The 22,760-nt window shown below is 37.3% G+C and overlaps 1 protein-coding gene across 5 annotated transcripts; it reads right to left on the bottom strand.

Moving 5' to 3' along the window:
- Positions 1 to 2,013: 2,013 nt before the first annotated feature.
- LOC306885192 (tumor protein D52-like) lies at positions 2,014 to 21,856 on the bottom strand. 5 transcript variants are annotated; one of them, XM_079441573.1, is made up of 8 exons: positions 21,718 to 21,856; positions 8,331 to 8,452; positions 7,940 to 8,088; positions 7,563 to 7,664; positions 6,023 to 6,049; positions 4,986 to 5,027; positions 3,967 to 4,015; positions 2,014 to 3,885 (listed from the first exon to the last, which is right to left on the bottom strand). In XM_079441573.1, the coding sequence occupies exons 1-8, from the start codon at positions 21,734 to 21,736 to the stop codon at positions 3,769 to 3,771; spliced, it is 627 nt and encodes a 208-aa protein (XP_079297699.1). In that variant the 5' UTR covers positions 21,737 to 21,856; the 3' UTR covers positions 2,014 to 3,768. The 5 variants fall into 5 exon arrangements, with proteins under 5 accessions (XP_079297699.1, XP_079297696.1, XP_079297700.1 ...); XM_079441570.1 differs by lacking the exon at positions 21,718 to 21,856 and adding an exon at positions 13,281 to 13,843; XM_079441574.1 differs by lacking the exon at positions 6,023 to 6,049.
- Positions 21,857 to 22,760: the final 904 nt, after the last annotated feature.

The following is a 22,760-nucleotide window of genomic DNA, read 5'->3' as shown; positions in this document are numbered from 1 at the left end:
ATAAAATTGTATTTCCATCTCTGTTGCAACAGTTTTGGATGCATCTAAAATGACAGTACCCTTATGTACAAGTCATTGGTGTTTGGTGATGAGTTTTTGGCTCAAGGTCTGCATATAAAGTCACACCAGAGGTGTTCAGCTGGGATCAGGACTTGGCTTTTTGACAAGGGGGTGACCCAATACTTTTGGCAATATAGTGTATTTCTAAATGCTTGGATTTCTAATGACACGGCTGCACATTTCAGGGCCGTCCACACAGAAAGGGTTATGGCATTCAAAAACGCGAGAGAAGGCCCAACGAAATGTAAAAGAATGTTTTGAAACACTGGCGTCAGTGTAGCAGATTTTTACACTGGAAACCAAATTAAAAATAGCGCACATAACTATTGAAAATGGCGAGTACATGCTTTATTTTCTATTCCTCAGCACTGCTTCCTGCACGTTTTGTTGTCAACTGCCCCTTATTAAAACCCTAAAGTGTTGTTCCTCCGCGTCTACATAGTTTTGGCCCAGATCCGGCCCACATATGGCCCGTGTGAAATCCATGCGGGCCAGATCTGGGCCGACACTGCTTGCTGTCTGGATGGCGATGTAGATATCGTCTGACACACACTGACCTGTATTTGAGGTGATGAGTGAAATGAGCGGCCCTTCTCAACATTAATTACATTCATCCCGGGTTAGCCGGCAACAATTAAACAAATGTAGTCCTATTGTTAAACGGTGTCAAGTATCTGGAGGGCCTTAATTAGAGGATATTTTTAAGGCTTCGTGCCACTATATTTTGTCATTGTGAGTGTCTAGTCTGTGTTCACTCGGATACAATTATGCAATTTTCTGCTTTAGTGCACAGGTTTACTGAAACACCTGACAAATATAACTCATTATAGACAGAAAGAAATTATTTTTACACGCACACTTGGATTGAAGGAGCTGATGATATTTCATTATCTGGACTTGATATAAAATATCGCAATACATTGACTGAAAGCACTTGCTTTATGTACAATGTCTTATACTGTTTATCTGATTACACCGTTTGTTTCCCAAAGTTCAATAGATTTTGATCTCCTTCCTCCAGAGGGAGAAAACACTTGGTGACTGTTATTATCTATCTCACTTGCTGGCTGTACTAGTTTTTACTCTGAGCTGTGTGTAAATATGTAATTGTGCTACGGTGACAATGTTCTGGTGCTCGTCGGTGCCGCTGTTGTTGTTTTCTTTGGTGTAAAGACCTTTCCAAGGTGCCTGTGTTCATATGAGCTCCTGGTTAATGGTCATGGAAAAATAAAGACGATTTTTTTCGGCAGCTGTTTACTATACAGTGTCTGCTGGTGTGTATTTATTAATCTAATTATAAAATGGCGTAATGTGCTTATTTCAGAAACTGGGCTTGATTATAATAGGTTGCAGACTGAATTAAGAGCTAATTAGCAGCCTGTGTTCAGTAACACAGAAAAGAAAAGCACACAAAGCTTTAAAGTGTTTCCAGACCGTATGGTAGAGTTGTTTTCCCCTCTAAGTCAAAGACTAATTAAAATAGACTTTAGGATATTATGTATGAATATAACTGTTTGGAAATGTCGTCTGGGAAACTAATTTCTTCTTATTTGTCCATACTTTTAAGAATTTAATGCTAAATTTAGCACGTTAATATTACATGGACACGTCCTGTGTGAACATAATTGAAAACATTCCTGAGGACTGTGGGGCAGAAATTGGCTTGAAAATAGCAAACATACCGAGCCACTTTTTACAATAAAAGATGACAACAGTGTCTTAATTTTGTTCATTTAGGGGGGTTTCTCCATACAGTACATCATTTAATAAATATCGACAGCCCTAAAAAATACATTTTGTTAAACATTAAAACCATTTTTTCCAACAAAAATTATGTTGACGTGCAAAAGTCACCTTGAGAAAGTGAATATTAGGGTGCCATCTAGTGTTCTGTAGCGGTTATACAGCTGCACTGACTTCCTGCAACATTTCAAAGAATGACTGCTGGACAAAGACAGTATGTAATGTGCTTTATTAGGCATCAGAAATACAAACGAACAAATGCATGTATTTTTTGCTCAAAGTAGTTTTAGTCTTTCAGAATGCTAATTATAAATGAACATTACTTATTCAGCTACTACAATAGTAACCCAGGACAAAAGCCATCTAGAGACATTCAGTAAAAAGCAACATTCATATTCAAAAGATGTGAGGAAAGAATAAACAAACAACACCTGAGCTACAGTATGACTGGAGTGAGGCAGAAGGGGGATAAATTAAACATTTTTGGTCCCACTGGAGACTTCCACCCACCATGTAGTGTCACAACACAAAAAACACACAAAACTTTGTTTTAAACAGATACCTCCTGACAATATTCCATATTACTATTATTTTATATGTCAACAGTAGATCTAGAGCAACTGATCAGACATGTTGAACTTAAACCTAAATGTAAATGTCTTTATACTGATTTTTTTTGCAGCAGCAAGCGTTAAACATTTGCTTATCTCCGTATATCAAAGCAAAACACAAAAAAGGAAAAGCACACTCAAATTGCTGAAGCAATAATGAAATATTACCATATGTGAACACATCTGCCAGTTAAGTACCATCACCCCTGTGCTCCAAAGCCTTTAGCAACCTCTACCCTATCATAAATGTTAAGAATTTATCTACACTCTGCTAACAATATCCATAAAAATACTTATTTTTTTAAATTTTGCAGTCTTGAAGATGCCACAACAGCAGGTATTACAGTGCAAGCAGCTCCATGAACTACAGAAACAATACTAGAATTAGTGCTTGTAAATATAACTGAGTTGCATTGGATCTAACGGTTCTAACTGTTTAACATTAGCACTGCTTTTTAGCGGTGTTACAGAGTTTCAAACAACAGGGAAGAAGTGTCATATAGTCTAGGAGATTATGACATCTGTCCCGCTTATAATTTGTCCTGTTTTCTGGGTACAAAAAAATACAGCAGTGGTCAAATTACGCCATCAGAAACTATTTTAAAGTGAGATTAAACCTCCCCAGTTTTAGCAACAGAAGGCACTGGGATCTATACCAACACAAATTAAGTCACAAAGCACATACGCTCAAGTCTGCTAATTTATGACAAACTCTCTAAAGCTAAATCAATAATCAAAAATATAGAAAAAGAGTTACAGTGTAACATCACTACTGTTTGATCATATTTGATATTAATGCTAATAATACACTCAATATACTTTCTATGCAAAAATCTTTTAGTTTAACGTATACACTTAGAGTTTTTGGCATTTGTTTTAAAAAAGGAAAAAGGAACTATATACACATCATTTTGGTTAATTTAGCTGGCAATTTTAAGTTGCGGGATTTGTTACAGAGAATGTAGACAAAAAAAGTCAAATTCAATTACATATTTAAACTATATATAAAGACTATAGTATATTTTCTTTAAAACTGTAAAAATAAACATTTTAGAGACTTTTAAGTGACAGCCTGAGCCTCTCATGTAGCCAAATCTGAAGTTAGGGGTCAGAGGTCAATGCTGAAGTGCAATGAGTAATATCGTGCTCTGACAGTGCATGAGTGAACATGCATCTCACATTCTGACACATCTGTTCCAGTGTAGGACTACCGCGTCCCGTCTGGAGATGACCCAGACTCCAGTGGAAAAATATGGCCACAGAACAAAGCTCACTGTGACTATGTAGAAGTACTGCTGTGGAATGGAAGGGGGACAGGAGGAGAAAGAAGAGGGGAGTTTTTGAGGGTGGATCCTCAATGCATTTTTTGATCTGGTGGACATGTTCCCTCTGGCTGTTCAGCCAATGGTTCTCCGTCTGGTGTGGATTCTGAAAGCTCTTCAGTATCGCCTGTCGATGGCGTAATCTTGGTCTGTAAAGTCAGAAATGAGGGTGGGGTTTTCAGCATTTTCAACTCACATGCACAGTGTTTATATAATCAGTGTTGCTTCACCTTTAAGGTTTCCACTTTCTCCTCAAATGACTTGAAGGTGGGTGTGTTTCTGCAAGAGATGTGATGTAAAACAGACTGAATCTTCACACTTCACAATCGATATAGTGCAAAAAAAAAAAGGTGTTATATCAAATGATTTGCTAATTCGTCTGTTACAGCTGTGCTCCAAACCCTAGCGAGCTAGCAAATGTTGATTATAAATATATTTTAATCATTACTGATGAGAGTTTTATTTTCTTTGAAATGCTTATTTGAATAGTTAGCTTAGCAACATGCTAAACAAGACTATTACAATGAACTGTAGACAATGATGCATCTCTTATTGAATAAATCAACAATAAAGGGATAGTTCACTCAAAGATTAAAATTGTCATTAATTACCCACCCTCAGGTAGTTTCAAACCTGTAAGATGCTCGTTCATCTTCATAACCCAAATTATATATTTTTGATGAGCTTACTGACCCTCCATAGACAACAATACAACTGAAACATTCAAAGCCCAGAAAGGTAGTAAAGACATCATTAAAATAGTCCATGTGACATCAGAGGTTCAACCGTAATTTTATGAAGCCACAAGAATACGTTTGTTTTCTTTGCACACAAAAAGTATTCTCATAGGTTCGTAAAGCTATAGTTGAACCACTGACTATTTTAATGATGTCCTTGCTATCTTACTATCTAGTGTGTCAGTTGTCTTGCTGTCTATGCAGAAAGCTCTCGGATTTAATCAAAAATCTTAATTTATGTTTCGAAGATGAACAAAGGTCTAATGGGTTTGGAACGACATGAGGGTGAGTTCTTTTTGGAAGAACTATCCCTTTAAATACTGGTTTAAGATGTATTTACTTTAAAATATGAGGGAAAAAAGAGAGACCACAGCGTGACACGAAAGACACAAAACTAGCATCAGTCATTATCCAACAACATTTGCCCACAGAATGCCTCAACTGACCAATCAAAATCAAGTATTCCTGTAAAATATAGAGGCTTATGTGGGTCTATCAGAACTAATTCTTACCTCATCACCGGCATGCTAGCCGAATGCTGTATGGAGCGTATACTATCCGTCAGCAGTAAAGAAGAGCAGACAGGAGTTAGCCAAAGCTGTGAGTATCAGGCGCATTAGAAGAGAGGAAATAAAGCCATGCACCTACACACGGCTATGAGTTCATAATCCGCATGAAAAAACACCTCAGCCCTTCATGCTATATGAAATGGAGTAAAAGTATAAGGCTTTAATCCATCAGAGGTTTAAGACTTTAAGACTGTATCACTGACACAGATTCACACCACAGCTGGGACGCCCAGTTTGTATGAATAGGGTGTGTGAGAGAATTAGCAGGGAATAAACAGGGTTTAAGCACGTCTGCATCACTGTCAGAGGGGATGATATGTTCAGCAGAGCGACAGCCAGAAGATTGATAGATTTGTGTGGGACACTAGCACATAAACTATAAAGAATGCTGAGAAATAATGAGAGACGATGCTACTTTTTAGACAGAAAGACAGCAAAAGACTGATGGGAAATTATCTTATTGACTCAAAATGACAAAATCGTTTGCACAAAGCTTTTAAGTTACAGGTATAGTACACCCAAAAATTAAAGTTGCCATCATTTACGCCAAACATTGTATGACTGTTCTACTGCTAAACACAAAATAAGATTATTTGCATTTTTTTGTCCATGCAATTAACGTCAATGAGGTCCAATGTCATTTTGGACTCCACTGAATTTTATTGTATGGACAAAAAAGCAGAAGAAAAACAGGCACACAAGTTGAGTAAATGATGACAATTTTCGTTTTTTTAGGTGACCTATTTTAAACAAAAAAACTAAAACTTTGAATTGCAAATACCCATTCAACATGTTCATTCACGCACTAAAGCAGAGGCTTAAGAAGAAAAGGTATGCATGCATTGAAACAGTGGAAAAAAATGGGAGACTAGCACTACCTCCAAGTACATGCCACACTATAAAACCATTCATCACACTACTGAGAGGTGTAGCAGCCAAAATAACTGGCTTTTGTTTGAAGCCACTGTAAACAGTCTTACCCAAAAGAATTGGAAAATGACTGTAATCTGTAAATGGCAGAGGTGTCATTAGCGAAAACAGTTAACAATGTTGCCAGCGTTGCAGCAAGAGTGTCGTAAGATGGTGAAATTGAGCAAATGTCAGTTCCTTAGACTTCAGAGTATGATGTGGGTGTCTGTGGTTAATGGTTTTATTCTCTCTCAATTTTGGTAATTCCATTGTGCGTGGGAGTACAATTCAGTCCTTTGCTATTTTGTCCAGTAGTGTTATGCTAAAGGCACATGTATGTGTAAGTGGTGATCACACACGGCTACATTCACACAGTCTGTGTTTGGGATTGACGAATGCATTTGACTCTCAAAATGTCCTACAGACTGAATATCGTATATCAGCGTCAAATAATGAATAGTGATAGAATAATGGCAAATATCAAAATGTTCAGTTGTGTCTTTAAAGTCAACATTTATTCACCCTCGTGTTGTTCCAAACCTGTAAGATCTTCATCTTTGGAACACAATTGAAGATATTTTTAATAAATCTTCAGACATTTCTGTCCCTTAATTTAAGGTGCATCCTACCAAACTTTGACGCTTCAAAAAAGTTAATAAGAGATTCAAGTTTTCCATATCAATCAAGTGGCTTAATCCAATGCTTCTCTGACAAGCAAACACATTTGAGCTTCAAGGTTTAATTGTGCCAGCGATTGTATCTCTTCTGAAAACTTGGATTAAACAGTTTGATTCATATGGATTACATTTATAATGTCTTTATGAACTTTTTAAAGCATAACAGTCTAGGTGGAATGGACTTTCAATGGAGGGACAGAAATCCCTCAGGTTTCATTAAAATATATTAAATTGTGAACCAAAGTCTTATTGGTTTGGAATCACATGAGAGCGAGTAAATGATGACAAAAGTTGAATTTTTTTGGTGTTGTATTCTAACCACTTTGGAATTTTGGAAATTCCTGCAACTCATCCTTTCAGATGAAAATCCACCCAACATTTATCTGGAGTTTTGGCTCATTCTCTGACCACATAGCTTCCAAATTTTTTCTATAAAAATGCAGTTGAGACTCTTCCAAATTGTCACTTTGGTTATTAAATGGAATCTTCACCCATTTTCAGTCACTCCATATAACAAAGCCCTATTTTGAACTCCAAAAAAAAAAAAGTCACAAATGTATTCACTAAATTAATTTACAATCATTTTAAATCTGGTTTACTTGATTACAAATATTATGACCAATAATTACAGCTGCTGCTTGAGTTTACTGTGATGTTAAATTGTGTTGTTTTCACGTATTGTGTCTTATTTTGTGTCACCTTGGAGAAGACACTCCGGTAAAATAGATTTTAAATCTCAAGAGTTTTTATATTCCTGGTAAAATAAATGTTGAATAAATCTGCCTCTGTGTGAATGTAACCAGAGTGGTTTGGAACAGACAGTATTAACAGGTATTAATGAGTATTCATTCATGTGTTACTAGGCCAAAAGGGTACAAAGGATAGTTTGATCAAAGGATGATAAGTTGGACAAGGGTTCAATTTCCCATCTCACCTCACGTCCTCTAGCTTTCTGCTAATGGCTGAGCCCACACTGGTGAATGCTGTCGTCGCCTTCTGACCCACTTGGGACAGGGTCTCTGAGGTCTTCTTATACCTGTCCAGCACAGATGAGGAACAGATGTGTACAGAAAATGTATACAACATAACCGTAAAACACAAGATCATGTAATTCTAACAGCTGGAGTGAGCTAGTCAAATCCAGCATGTTCACAACATGAACATGCATTGCATCATGTCTTTAATGCAATTCAGCCAAATGGCAAGTGTGAATTGCACAGCAGAAGCATTGACAGATGGAGCCGCTTCTCCGCAGCAGTGCGAGAGGTGGCGGGCGGCACACAGATGCCTGAGGTGAGTGAGGGCACGTACGCAGTGGAGGTGGTGACTTCATGCCAGCCTTTGCTCAGGTTCTGTTTGAACTCGTTGAGTGGAGTGATGCCCAATTTCCGCTTGATGTCTGCCACCTGCTTCTCCTTTGCTGCCAGCACCTGAGAAAGAGTCTGGATCTCATCTTCCACCTGTACGGAAACAGGATAGAAGAATTCACCTGATATGGAAAATATGGTTAAGTGTGGTGACGCAAGTGTGGTGAAATCACTGATGGGTTTATCCATAAAGCCCAGTTAGAAGATATAGCATAGGTTGAAATAGTAAAGAAAAAAGCATTGCAAAATGAGTTCAGCTCCTGAAACAATCTTATCCATTGAATAAAGTACTTTTGGCTAGAATCTGAACTATAACAAGACTGAAATATGCAGACCTTTGCTAGTTCACTGTGGAGCTCTTCTTGCTCTTCCTCGGTTAGGGCCAAGCAGGGCGAACATGGCACTGCATTCACTGCATCTTCGCCTACTTCTGGGATGAAGTCTGGACTCTTGGGCCCTACAAAAAAAAACAAAACACAAACATGTGCTGTAAAACATTTTAAGGTGATGTAGGATGCTAATAAAATAGCTAGTCTAAGAAAAAGTAGCTTGAACCAAGTGTGCCACACACGTCCTGAAAGGTGAACCCAAAATATTTTGATTGCCCCCTAGTGGCTGGTTGCAGTATAGCTCATATTACCCACCCTCTCAATGTAAACAAATTGGACTTGTCTCAAACTAATAGCATGCTGACTTTAGTCTGTGACTGCAAATGAAATTACAATTAGGAGAAATCAAGTAACACTAAGATTTAAAATTACAAGAAAAAAAAAAGTCACAATAACCAGAAAGTGACCGAGAGAGAGATACAATGTAACAATTATTATAATAAGTTAAAGTTTACAAAAAATAAAACAACACTATATCAAATTACAATTCCAAGAAACAAAGTCACAGTGTGAAATGTAAACATACAATTAGGAGTAAGTCACAATTACAAGAAAATAAAAATCACACAGATATAAATATACAATGAGTAAAAGTCAAATTATGAGAAATAAAATCACAGAGAGAGATATAAAATTACAATTAAAAGACAAAAGGTTTATTTACCAGAAATAAAAATGACCAGAAATAAAAATCACATTGTATGATATATAAAGTCAGAATAATGGGAAGTCGTGGCCTAATGGTTAGAGAGTCGGACTCGTAATCCAAAGGTTGCGGGTTCGAGTCTCCGGCCGGCAGGAATTGTAGGTGGGGGGAGTGAATGTCCAGCGCTCTCTCCACCCTCAATACCACGACTGAGGTGCCCTTGAGCAAGGCACCGAACCCCCAACTGCTCCCCGGGTGTGTGTTCACGGTGTGTGTGTGTGTGTGCATTTGTTCACTACTCACTGCTGTGTGTGTGCACTTGGATGGGTTAAACGCAGAGCACCAATTTCGAGTATGGGTCACCATACTTGACAATACGTCACGACTTTACTTACTTTACTTAATAACAAGTAAAAAGTTGAATAAAAGTCACAATTTCCCTTTCATTTTTTTATTCTGAGACCGAAATATGCTTTCTTCTAGTGATGCCTTTTAGAAGTTCTGGAAACAAATTCTATTGTTCATTTGCGATATAAATTTTAGCATCAAGTTAGTTTTAGTTCATATTAAGTTGAACTGTCATTATGAATGTAAGTGCTGTTAGCTCAGTGGTGAGAAAGATTTTGGTTCAGATTTCGAGATCATGTAGAGTCAGACGTCAGGGGCGGGAGGGAAAAGGTGAAACATGAAAGAAGAGGAGGCGGTCAGAGAGAAGTCATGTGTCGAAGAGCTTTAAAACTTTATAAGGGGCTAGTCACATGATGGACACCCACTCAAGGGCTCACGCAGGTTTGGAAGATGTACTTTGATGCCTCCACTGACAGACCATACTATGGAAATACAATATAAATAATAAAACTCCTGGATGTCACCATTCAGTGGGCTGATAACTAGAAAGAAAGGCCAAAAATTCAGCACTGTCAATCAAACTGACAACAGACAGCCCTGAAAGAACGGCTCTGCACTGTATATTATACTCTAATGCTATCAGCTGATGTGCTTGTTCTTATTCAGTATAATCAGTGTTTTAGTGCATCCCATGATTATTGGATTAACAGAATAACCTAATAAAACCATTTACTTTGTTAAACACAGATTCCAGAGCTTTGACAAAACCAGCTTTTTCTGTGGTAGCTGGGAAAAAGAACTCCTGCTCATGTCAATTTTATGGACCTAATTTTATGCCTACATTCAGCAGAGGTCAAATATGAGGTTCAAGTCTTAGCTTGCAGCTGGGCGCTTTTAAAACATGTTTCAAGAAGAAACATAAAAGTTGCATCACATGAGGAGGGTGTGCAACTCATTTGTAAGCACCTTGTTTGGTATTTCTGGAAAAACTGGTAGGTTTGCCTCCCACTTTAACTTACCACAAAGGTAATTAGGAACAGAAGAGAGGATCATTTATAGCTCGTTTGACAACAAACTCCTAACAAAATAGTTTTTAGTGTGTTTGGCATCTCTTGACAAGACTTTTGCCGCTTAAAATGAGTAGGATAGCATAGCAAACTTAACCATATATTGTTACACTACATCTAATACAATGATAAATGTGCACTGAACACAGATTGCATTAACATTTCTAATATGAACAAGATGAGTTTAGTACAGATGATACAAGTTCTGCTTTGGTAAAGGGTGACTGTTCTTAAATTAAATGCAGTTTGAATAAAATGAAAGTGATTTCCCACCTTCTATGTTCTCTTTCACAATTTCTAGTTTCATACAACATTTTCTGCCCATCAAAACACATTTCTTTGATACTACATCTGCTGACTGTGCCAGTACTACAGGTTACACACGAGGGGACATTCTTAATGGGAAATGAATATTGACAGTGTCACCCAATTTCAACAGTCCATTTGAAACAGTTGAGTGGTTAACAGGAAGATCCATATGATATCACTTGCATGGAAATTATGACTACACCAGTGCCTGAAGTAGTGAGAAGCAATGCCTAAAATATTTTACTATAAAAGCATGCTTCATCTGCAGTTATTTAACAGTATAAATAAACCGGTTCAATGCACAACATTTTTGTACACTGGGTTATAAAAAAATAAAATAAAAATAAAATAAAAAAAAGTCTCATTCCTCCACTATTTTTCTTTGCAAAATCCAGAGGCAGTGCACTACCTATCATACACACACTTTTTAATGCAAGATCATCATTTATTTTATATTTTGGAATCTGTTTTTCCGTGTTAGAAATAACTTTTATAAATTCATCTGACACACTGACATAAAAGCAATTTTTCCTAAATTAATATCAGTGTTAAAAACAGTACATTAATACTGTAATTATTTAAAATACACTTAATAATAATATTATCATGCTTAAGCCACATTTAAAATTAGTTCATTTAATTGTTTTGGATGACAAAATATATATATATTTTTTTTTACCTTTATTTAACCAGGAAGAAACTCACTGAGATTAAATATCTATTTTTCAAGAGTGTCCTGTCCAAGATAGGCAGAGTACAACCATACATACATACATACATACAGACAGACACAAACTACACAAAAATAATAATAACATAAAACAACTGAAAAAGCAAAGTCAACCACAATACATAACACATCAGGCAAAACATCTACAGCTAGATGTGGCTGCCTCCAAGTCAGCCAACATCCTCTTAAAAGCGACCAATGAGACCAGCTTATTAAGTTTCATGCATTTCTGTAACTTGTTCCATGTAGAGGGAGCAGCATACTTAAACGCCTTTTTTCCCAATTCAGTTCTAACCTTAGGAACAGACAGAAGGAAAACATCCTGTGAACGAAGATTGTAAGTCCTGATATTATTTACATTGATGTAGGTCAGAAGGTAAGATGGAAGTAGACCTAAAATAGCCTTGTATATGAAGATATACCAGTGTTGAAGTCTCCACATTGATAGAGAAGGCCATCCAACATGTTCATACAGTTCACAAAGGTGAGTGAGGACTTTAAAACAAATGGCATATGTAAACGTGATACTTTTTTCTCTCTCCTCACTTTCGGAGTCATTTTTAATGCAAGTATGAAGACTTGAAGTGGTGGGAAAAACTAGATCACCAAGAAAAAAATTAAATAAATCACTGTGGAGTGTGGACATTAAAAAAAAAAAATGCATTAAATTCTTTCAAACAGCTAAGGTGTGATGAAAGCGCTTAAGATTTGTTCAGAAGTCTCTGATTTCATCACCAGCTTTAACGCAACAATTCCCATTTATACGTTTTCAACATCCACATCTGTCCTCTAGTTGAATCGATTTCTCCAAACATGGATTTCCAGATAGACAATGACAAGATTACGAATGGCTGCCATCTCACGAATCACCATATAAAAGAAATATTTCCAACCCTGATGTGCCATGACGGCTCACAGGATTGATCAATGACCTCTCTCTGTCTGATATTGAGGGCCTTGTGTACACATTTATAATTTGTTAACCAAGCTCACTGCTCTTCCATTTAGTGATTAACATCTTAAGTGCATTGTAGTAACACTGTTGGCCATGGAATAATTTATGGATACAGTTTTACTGTGCAGAATAGTTTAGCGTTTCAATACCTTCCAGTTTGACATTTGTTAAGACCAATCCTGTTGTCCTGATAATTCAATCACTGTTTGTTAAAGGGTTTTGATAAAAGGGTTTGATGTAATATGAAAACATACACAATATAAAAATAACAAGTTGATTGTCAGTCAGTACTGGAGTTATTTTTATTTTTTTATCCCTATAGGGTGATTACTGTATATTTACTTGTGCATGCTATTTTTGTCTTGACTAGTACTACACTGGTGTAGCACCTACAGCTCTGCATATCCTTCAGCAGGATCCCATTGTTAGAAAAGAGAAGCTAGATGTTATTATTTTTAACAAGGTCCCTGATTATTTCAGTCCAATCTTTCCAACTAGCAGAGAAATTGAAAGAAAATTTTTGAAAGTTGACCTATAATAGTTGACCTTTGATATTACCTTTGATAATAAATATTACAAATGAATGATAATACAGAGAATGGTTAGTAGAGATGGCACTTTGAGTCTGCATTAGCCTGGTGTTATTCTGCAACCTTGCGGCCCACTTGAACAGCATCTGCTCCTGACAGATGAGCTTCTTCAAAACATCAGAACTTGACAGGAAGAGGGCTCTCCCGTAATTTCAATAACATTCTCTGTCTCTCGCTGTTATACTGTGACAAACACCAGTCCACACCTAAACACACACCCACCCACTGAGCACCTGAACAAACACAGATACCTCTGAGCGGCAGTACCGGTGAACCAGGGGGAGTGAAGCTCTCTTCGGGTGACAGGTAGAGGTAGCTGGTGTTCACTCCCTGCTCAAAGTTGAACGGAGACTTGTACTCCTCTACAGGTTCCTCCATGCTGCCCATGAACAGGAAGCTCCCTGGACACCAAGTGATTGCATGTGACCGAGCCTGTTAGGATATCACTGTGCCGATTGTCCCATCGTCTAGCTATGGTTGCAAGTATAAGTGTGTGTTGCAGATTCTGCAGTGCAAGCAGGGATCACATGACGTCCTGCCTGAGACAACGACAGAAGCACGTTAATAAGTTACCTCTCCAGAGCGTTCTATTTCCGGCGCGAGCCGACACTCCCAGCTATAATCTCAGAGGTCCTCGTAGGGATTGTTGACAATCCTGTAAGAGTGCCGCATTTTCTCAAATGGCAGAAAAAAGCAATCGTCTTCAGCTGTTTCTGCGCTGGACTATCTCATGCTCAGCCCCTCCGTCCATCTTATCATCCATGCGAAATGAAGATCCATTTGTCCCCTGGTCACATGACACTGGGGAAAGCCCGCGAAAGGAGGCTGTAATCTGCGGTGGCCTAGATTACAATGTTAAGCCATTACAAAGGTCCTCCACAGCCCTTCAGATACACACCGGCTGCACAAATCATTGCAGACTGAAATGGATTCAGCCAAGCACAAGACATTCAGAAGTGATGATACCTAAAGGCCCAAACACACTCAGGGGTCTTCAGTACCATTATACTGTAAGATTTTACATCCCTGCTGCATTATATTGCACAATTTATAGGTCCTGTTAAATGGTGGAGAATTTTATTATTGCTTATGTATAGAGGTCAGATGAATCACCAGAGACATTGAACTCTGTAGTCATCTGAGCAACCATACGGCAGAATCCTGCATTGCAATATACAAATTTTATTTTAAATCAGCATGAACTAAAAATGGCAGCCATTTCTTCCCTTTATGACGACATATTTATTGACCTTACGTAGCCCCGCCCCTTTTTAGCGCTGCGTTTGTTGTCTTTTTTTCCAGTTGTATTTCCACAGTGATCTCACAAATTAATTAATGAACCGCTCGTTTTAAAATCTTACTAATCTACTGACATTTGTTAGGACATTTGCATTACAGTGCTCACATTACAGAAAATGTTTGGAGCGTCTGACTGTTGGCTCGTTGTCATTTGCTAATTGCGGTGATAGATCTCATGTTAGCAAGAGGTTGGTAGAAAGATTAGTGTCCCACCCCTCGCACCAGTAAACACGTCAGAGATGCCATTGTGAGGGGGGAGGGGACATTAATGTTTTATATTAAAGATTATAAGGGAACGTTCATTTAAAAAACAAATAAATCATGTGCATGATAATTAATTTAAAGTATACATTGCAAACTTCCAATAATAAGAATCAATTTTGATTTCATAGTGACTTAAAATATAAAAACAAACATTTTATAATTATTTTTTTTTTTTTTGTTGTTGTTGTTGTTGTTGTTAATCTAATTAATATTTTATATTATTGTTTATTGTATAATTTTTTTATATTTGATATTTAATTGTGGATGTTTGTTTAAATGATCCCTGTCAGGGACTCCATCATAACAAGTTACATGAAAATGGAAAATGTTGCACCATTCAAAACTTTGCCATACTCTCCAGTATTATCCTTGACAGGAAATGGTCATGCAAAATTTAGAGTTTATTGAAACGTGCAAAAACTAGTTTCAGTATTTGTTAACCTCAGGGATACAAATATTCAATGTACAAATGTTCATAGTTGCTGTAAAAATTTATTGGTATCGGCTAGAATTTCACTATCAGCTCACGTCTACAAAGTGTAAACTCTTTAGACATGGCTCTGTATATTTGAGCGGCTTGACAAAGCGACACTGGCTCGACCAATGATATCCACTGGGGGCGTGACCAAATCTAGAATCAAGTTTAAATCAAAGATGCTATTAAAACAACTGACAAAATCATGAGACATAAGAGTCAACTAAAAAGCGTGCTCAAATCAATGCAAAACACTGCCAACAATTTATACTGGAATTCCATTTGGTGCCACTAGTGGTCCGGAAACACCAGACATAAGCACAATCTTACTCATTCCTACTTCATCTCCTCAGGTTTTAAAATACACTCATGCTATGTATGACACACCCTCTACAGAGCTTTATCCCTGAGGAGCTGAAATTACACATCCCTGCCTGACTGTCTTACATGGGACGGGCCTGCAGCGAGAACAGCCAGCGATACAAAGAATGAGGTTAAAATGAGAGTCACAGAGACTCTATTCATCTGTATACACACGGGCGTACAAGAGCCAAGCAGTGACAAACACACGTGTGCTTGTGTGTGTATGTGTGTGTGTCAGTTAACACTCTGACTACATTCATCTCACACGTCTAGGATGGCAGAACCTTGATGCCTCCGCGCTGCTGCGTGCAGGTTAGTACCCGGATATTTGTCTTTCACCATAGTCCTTGTTGGCTTCCATCCAGACTAGATTGCACAATAAAAGCATGCAGATGTTCAAATAGAGACTTGAATGCAATCTGCAGACATTGGCGAAATGTAATTTATGTTCCTTTGCATCCCAAATCATTTTCACACAAAACTAATACAATACATTTTCATTAACACTTCAACACCTGTTGGCAAGTTCAGACAAAGCCTTTTTTCATGAGCACAACATTGTGGGAGTGTTTCACATCATGTGACACACTCCCACAGTAAACCTCCATGTTAGGAGGGTCTGTCTATGAAAAAATATAGCAAACTGCGGAAATAGAACAGAGAGATTCTATAAAGGAAGATGCCCAACTTCCCATTTAAACCAACGGATGAGAAGTATTGTTTAAAAGAGGAAATAAGCAATAATCTCATTTATTTTAACTAAATTCTTTGTTAAACAACACATTTACCAGTTACGTGCTAACTTCTGCCTTTGGCCCACTAACATTCACATGGCCCCACATGGGGCGGCTGTGAGCTTCTCAATGCCAATAATAGGATGGACATGGAATCCCATGACCTCCTATAGAGTTGGACAAGCCTTTCAACGGCCTTGTGCCTCTTCAACATCAGAAATCCTTGTGAACTGGACCTTGTGTGACTCGCATTTAAACTCAGAGCTCAAGAACATAAACACCCCAGTAAAGAAACAAAGAGGACATTTGAAGCACCTAATAAACCACAGCGTCTAATCAATTACTGGGTTATTCCAAGCGCATTGCATCCCCGTGATTGAGACAAAATGAGAATCATGGGACAGAGTGCGACTCCAGCGGCCTGGATGGACATATACGCAGGGGAATAATGGGCGGGAAAATGTATCTGCCAACCAGCATAGAGTGGTAGACAAGGCAAGGAAATTTTAGTATACACTCTTAAAGCTGGCTGTTCAAAATGGTCTGTGTGGTCACATGACTGAGAAGAAGCTCATTTTGAAGGGTCACAGCGAGGCCTTAAGTTTCTCCCCTCGGTGCAATGTTAGTCCACACCTTTACTGGGCCAAAACTCTCAACTCTATGAATAATACAATAAATAAAGCACATCTGAAGTTACAGCAAACCTGTTCTTCTTCTGTTCTATCATAACTTCACTTGCTGATTTGAAAATCTACACCATCTTTTAGAAATGATAAGAAAAGCAGCTCTACTGCTACAATGAAACACTGAGTGAAATGTGACCTGTGAGACTCACACAGATGCTTCTGGAAGATCTTGCATAATCAGATAACAGTATATCACTGAAATGTGTGTTATTCCACTAAAGAATATCTTTTTTTAACATTACAACCACAACAACATATTTTACAATTAACTGAAATATAACGCATTGGTTCAGTGGTCTTAAAGAGTCAACATTCAGGTTTACTTTTCTACATCTCTAACACAAAAGGAGGATGTTCTTGCTGCTATTTTCCATACAGTGAAAGTGACTAGGTGCTGTCAAGCTCCAAAAAGGCACATTCATATGCCAAGTATCATAAATATACTGTTCCATAAACATTACTAAAGCCTCACATTAGCCTTGTGTGAGGAACAATCACAAATGTGGCTTTATTACTGTCTATTTAATCTGTTTCTCCAACAAAGCCATCATATCAAGGCTTCAAATGACTTGGTAATATAATCTACAAGGCATATTGACACTTTTAAGGTGCTTTTTTATTTATAAAGATACAGATAAACAGTCAACAGCACTAGTCCCTTTTATGGAAAAGAGCATCCAGGACATTCTGCAGTATAGGGATGGGCGATATGGGCTTAAAAATATATCACGATATTTCTGGTATTTATTGCGATAACAATATCAATGACAATAATTCAGGGAATCCTGTTTCTTTATTGAAAAGTATTATCTTTCCTATTTTTACCCAAAATAGGGTGTTTTGAGCATTACTGAGTACACACGTAATGTAAAGACTGTTTAATTCATACTGGAAGCCAGAGGGCGCTCTTGCGTAGAAACTCATATGCATCGCAGAAGTAATCGCACTGACGACACTCAATTAAATCCCTAATATGGACAAAGGTATCCAGTTATCGCTGCATAAAACCCACAACAGAGATGGAGAAATTTTAACTGATGAAACTTGAAGACAATAAACATACGATTGCACAAAATATATGGCTTATCTGTCAATCATGGGTATTTTTTTATAAGGAACGTATATAATGCAATGCTAATCGACATAGCCTTTATCACTGTATACTATCATTCTGTGATATGAAACCACGTCTGGTCACAAAAACAAGTTATTTCAAACACTCGACTATGTTATTAAGCTAATTTGGAGAAAAAGCATGTCAATAAATGATATCTTTGTTGGACAACCGGTTTGTAAACAGGCTCATACACATGCAAAACTGTATCGCGCACATGCTACTGTAGTACATTGTAGTCGCACTGTACAGCCCCAACCAAACCAGTTCCAGATTATAAAAGCAGCTCGAGCTCCTCATTTAGCGATTTCATGTCCCCCTTCCGCGATGTTGCTCTGCGCTGTCGCACACAGAAATATGCCTTTATATTAACAACTAGACTTTATCGTTATTATCGCGGGAAGACAAATTCATATTGTGGGGAGAATTTTTACCAGTATATTGCAAACTATAAGATATCGTCCATCCCTACTGCAGTTTTTTTTTTTTGTGTGTTTGACAGAAGATCGAAAGTCAGGTGTGGAACAATGTGAGGGTTAGTAAGTGATGACAGAATTTTCATTTGTAGTTGAAGTAGTCCTTTAAGTCGCAGTAAGCTACACTTTTGAGGTCAGTAAGATTTTTTTTAAATCACTTAAAATATACTAATTTATTTGATCAAAAATATAGTAAAAACAGTAGTAATATTATTATTATTTTTACAATTTAAAATAACTATTTTCCACTTAAATATATTTCAAAAAGTAAATTATTCCTGTGATGGCAAGGCTAAATTTTCAGTAACATTTCTCCAATCCATTTCTTATTATTATCATTAATGTAATGGATCTCCAATCCATTTCTTTATATATTTTTTGTTGAAACCGTTTTTTTCAGGATTCTTTGATGAATAGAAAGTTCAAAAGCACTGTATTTATTTCATATAGATTTGTTTTGCAACAATAATACATCAAATGTAACAAGTCAATTTTGATCAATTTAATGGATGACTGAATGATATTATATATGTATGTGCGCAAACCGCCAGCAAGCACAGAACAAGACAGAGAAAAGAATGACAATGAAGATAAAAGCCTTAGAGAACAATAAATACTCTGGAGCAATATCTGAACTCTCTTTAAAATTAAATTTAAAAAAAAAAGTTTCCTGTGCTACTTCAACTTCACATGAAATGACCAAAGCCATCACAAATCTAACATTCCACTTTTAGTTCTGACATTTTCAGTGAACTGACATCAAAAAGATGGAGAAGTAACAGCATAACATGCAGACTGGAGTTTAAACACTACAGCGCACCAACAGGAAATTTCCACCAATGAGATCAAAAGAATTCTCTGCAAGCTTTTGACAGTCATGTAAACTTTCAACCTTGAATTGTAGAATAGTCCACCAAACGGATTCAAGCAAAATGTGCAATGTTCACATTCACAACAGAAAACAAATTCAACAATGGCTATAGAGGATTTGACTGCAGCTTCCTCATTCCTCCCTGTAGTTCTGTTAGTCTTTCAACATTTTTATTTTCCTATGTTGCCATGACAGCAAAAAGAGAACAGTGTGCACATCTACCTGAGCAAACATGAGCAGCTGATGACTGCTAAGGCAACAATTAAAGTCATACACTGAATTTCCCACTGTTAGAGCAGATGTCCTAATCCACAGGTTTATCCATCACTAGACAAGGACATGAGGCTACACCCATCACTTTTACTTATGGGTGAAAGGTCTCTCATTGATGACCCACTCACTGATGCAACAGAACTAAACTCTGCAAATCAGATAAATTTACTCGCGTTCTTGCCACTTGATCCAGAGTAATATCATAAAGACAGTATACCTAGGCTAAACAAACAAACTTTATCTCAGGTTTTGTCCCGCAATCTGCTTGTCTGATCGCACAATGGCCCGTGGGCACCAGCTGCAGAGAGACATGGGCATGCAGAAAAGATTAATGAGCAGATGGCAGCCCTGCGTGAGAGGGGAGGGGAACAGAAGATTCAGACAGGAAGACTCTGGCTCCTGGGCAGGCTGCTCATCCACTCACTGCAGCCCAGGAGGGATGAGAGAGAACAGGCTGCTCAGATGCAGAGAGCTGGGCGGAGACAAGATGAAGATAGGATGGTCAGGAGGTCAGAAAGGACTACGAAAACAAGCACGGTGTGACATTCAGTGACGTCAATTGTATTTCTCCAAGACGTAAACACAAACGTCTGCCAAAAGGCTGTATCTACCAGGCCTTTGTTATATAGTTAAACAAAGGCAATGTTTTAAAGCTGAACATATTGCTTTTTGCTAACTTAACAGACTTGTGTTCATCCTCATATGAGCTAGATTTGAGAAACACTTTGGTTTGAATTTGTACGTGTATGGACTGATACACTGCCGAAAGGCTCCAGCATCCATGCAACCCCACACACTCCATATATTGTGGACATTACATATGCATTATATTATGTATATTAATAGTTAAATTATAGCATTATATTTACAGGCATTAAGTATTTTGCATTTACATTAGTAAGTGTCAGAGATGATTAAAAAAAACAGGATTATGACAAAAAAAATTGGGAAAACTAGACTTGGATGGATAATGGATACTGTTTTATCAGGAATGTTTTCAATAATATCTTGATATTTAAATAAAAAAAATAATATTGTATTTGTATATATATATATTTTTTAAATTCAGCTCTACATTTTATATACACAATATTTCCAGTAGGTTATAAAAAGAAAAAAAAACATGTTAAACAAAGGTAGTGGAGGAACAATATTAGTCTAAATCAATAGAATGTAGGCCAATGTGTTTCCTCCCAGAAGATAACATCAACACCAGGCATTTGAAAAATAGCACACACCAGAAAAACTATGCAGTCTTAATTTAGCAGACTATTTATGTAATGATGCAGTGGCTGTGCAGGAACCCAAGCTGACCGGATCACATCAGAAGGAACGGACCACATTGTCAGAAATCTTACATTATATTGAGCAGGTATCATGCATATGATCCTACAAATCAACACATATATTCCCATTTCTGGGTTTAAACTCTAATGTTACATATGAATGACATAACACAAAGGGGATAAGAAACATGAGATGCTAACCATTATTAAGATAAGAAAGAGGCAGAAACTATCAAACATGTGAGTCCATAAACTGTATTCTATTTTTAATTTTAAACTTTCCATGACACGTTATAACTTGAATTAGAAAGACGGGTTTTCTGCAAGACGTTAAAATACAAAGTCTTAAAAATGAACATCAATTAATGGAATTGGCACGATTAAAGGTTTAGAGGTTTCATTAGTAGCAGCACATTTGCAGCAGGTGTTTAATGCTAACATATGGCTCAACGATGCTGCAGGTTAAGCCCACGCGAGTTAGATAAATATTTACAGATATGCTTATTGACGAAAACATAAATAAATACATACAAATATTTTGCAGCTGAAACATGCCAGGCTATGGTCGGGTTTTGGTACTTTCAAAAGTTTTAGCAGTATTTACAGACACCATAAATAAGATAACGAACTAATTATAATGTGCAAAAGTGCTCTAACCCGAATACAATCCCTGCAAATGTCTATCCCGACTGACCGTCACATTACCGATGTTCATCAAAATTAAAGAAACTAACACCAGCTGCTGGCTGGCTGTGCTAACAAACAAGCTAGCTAACTTCTGAAACTTGAGTTTTGTTGCATTTCTAATCTGTGCCGTCATGTCACGTTCTCAAAACAATTCTGCTACCTTGATCGGCTTCCTCCATCCTGTCTTTGCGGCTTCTTTATGTTGTGAGTTATTCTGATCCTTGCGGTCCCGCGTTCCCACTTCAATCTTGCAAATTTGAGCTCAAAGCTGCCACTGCAACTAGGCTGCTGCGCGAGGTGGGGTGGGGTCGTCAGTGACGTCAGGACGCACAGCACGTAGAGATGTAAACAGAGAGACGGGCACGAGGACCCACCTGGCGCGCCCATGATGAAGCGTTTTATGAGCTCAAAAATTAATTTAGAATCATCATTAAACGATAAACAAATTAACTAAAATTAATTAATCGAAATAATTTAATCATAATTATTTCTAATTTATATTTAGCAAGTCACTAAAACCAACTGACTAATTTAGAATTAAAATAAATAAATAAATAAAATACTTTTTACGCCGCGCTCAATGTTTGTTATAAAATAAATACTGGTCTCTGTGTAAATACTAAGAAATGTAATACACGTAGCCTGTAATTACAGTGATTATTAGAATTTATTATAGCTAACAAATAATTTTAAATAGGCAAATATCGCAAAAAACCCGTACCAAATTGCTATTGTGTTTAAAGAAGAAAAGACAAGAAAAGAAAATAAAAGAAAAGAAAAGAAGCCACAACAATTTTTCACCAGGCCAGAACTAGCTAAGAAGCCTATTAAATTGCCTTCTTTTAATAAACACATTTTTCCTTTCTAATTTCGACAAAATGATGCCAGCAGAGCTATTACTGGAGATAAACCTGGCCCTTCACGTTCACAGGGTGGGCTCAAAGTTGCTAATGTACCTGCAATCACGCCCAGAGGAAGCAGTATGAGGCGCTTATTGCTGGTTTATAAATCGTCTATCATGTTGGTACTGTAGGAAATTACGCCACCCACTGGGTGACAGCATTTAATAATGTAAAGTATATTTTAAACCATTTATATAATATTCATGTTGTGTTTTGAGACGTTTCTTAAACCTCCACATATGTTGCTATTCAAACGATCGTAAACATTTTTTAACTATAAAAATGTTTCAGAATTAGCATT

This window comes from Barbus barbus, assembly GCF_936440315.1.
Source record: "Barbus barbus genome assembly, chromosome: 19".
Taxonomy (NCBI): domain Eukaryota; kingdom Metazoa; phylum Chordata; class Actinopteri; order Cypriniformes; family Cyprinidae; genus Barbus; species Barbus barbus.
The sequence above is the reverse complement of the archived record's forward strand: the minus strand, read 5'-3'. Positions and strand labels throughout refer to the sequence as shown.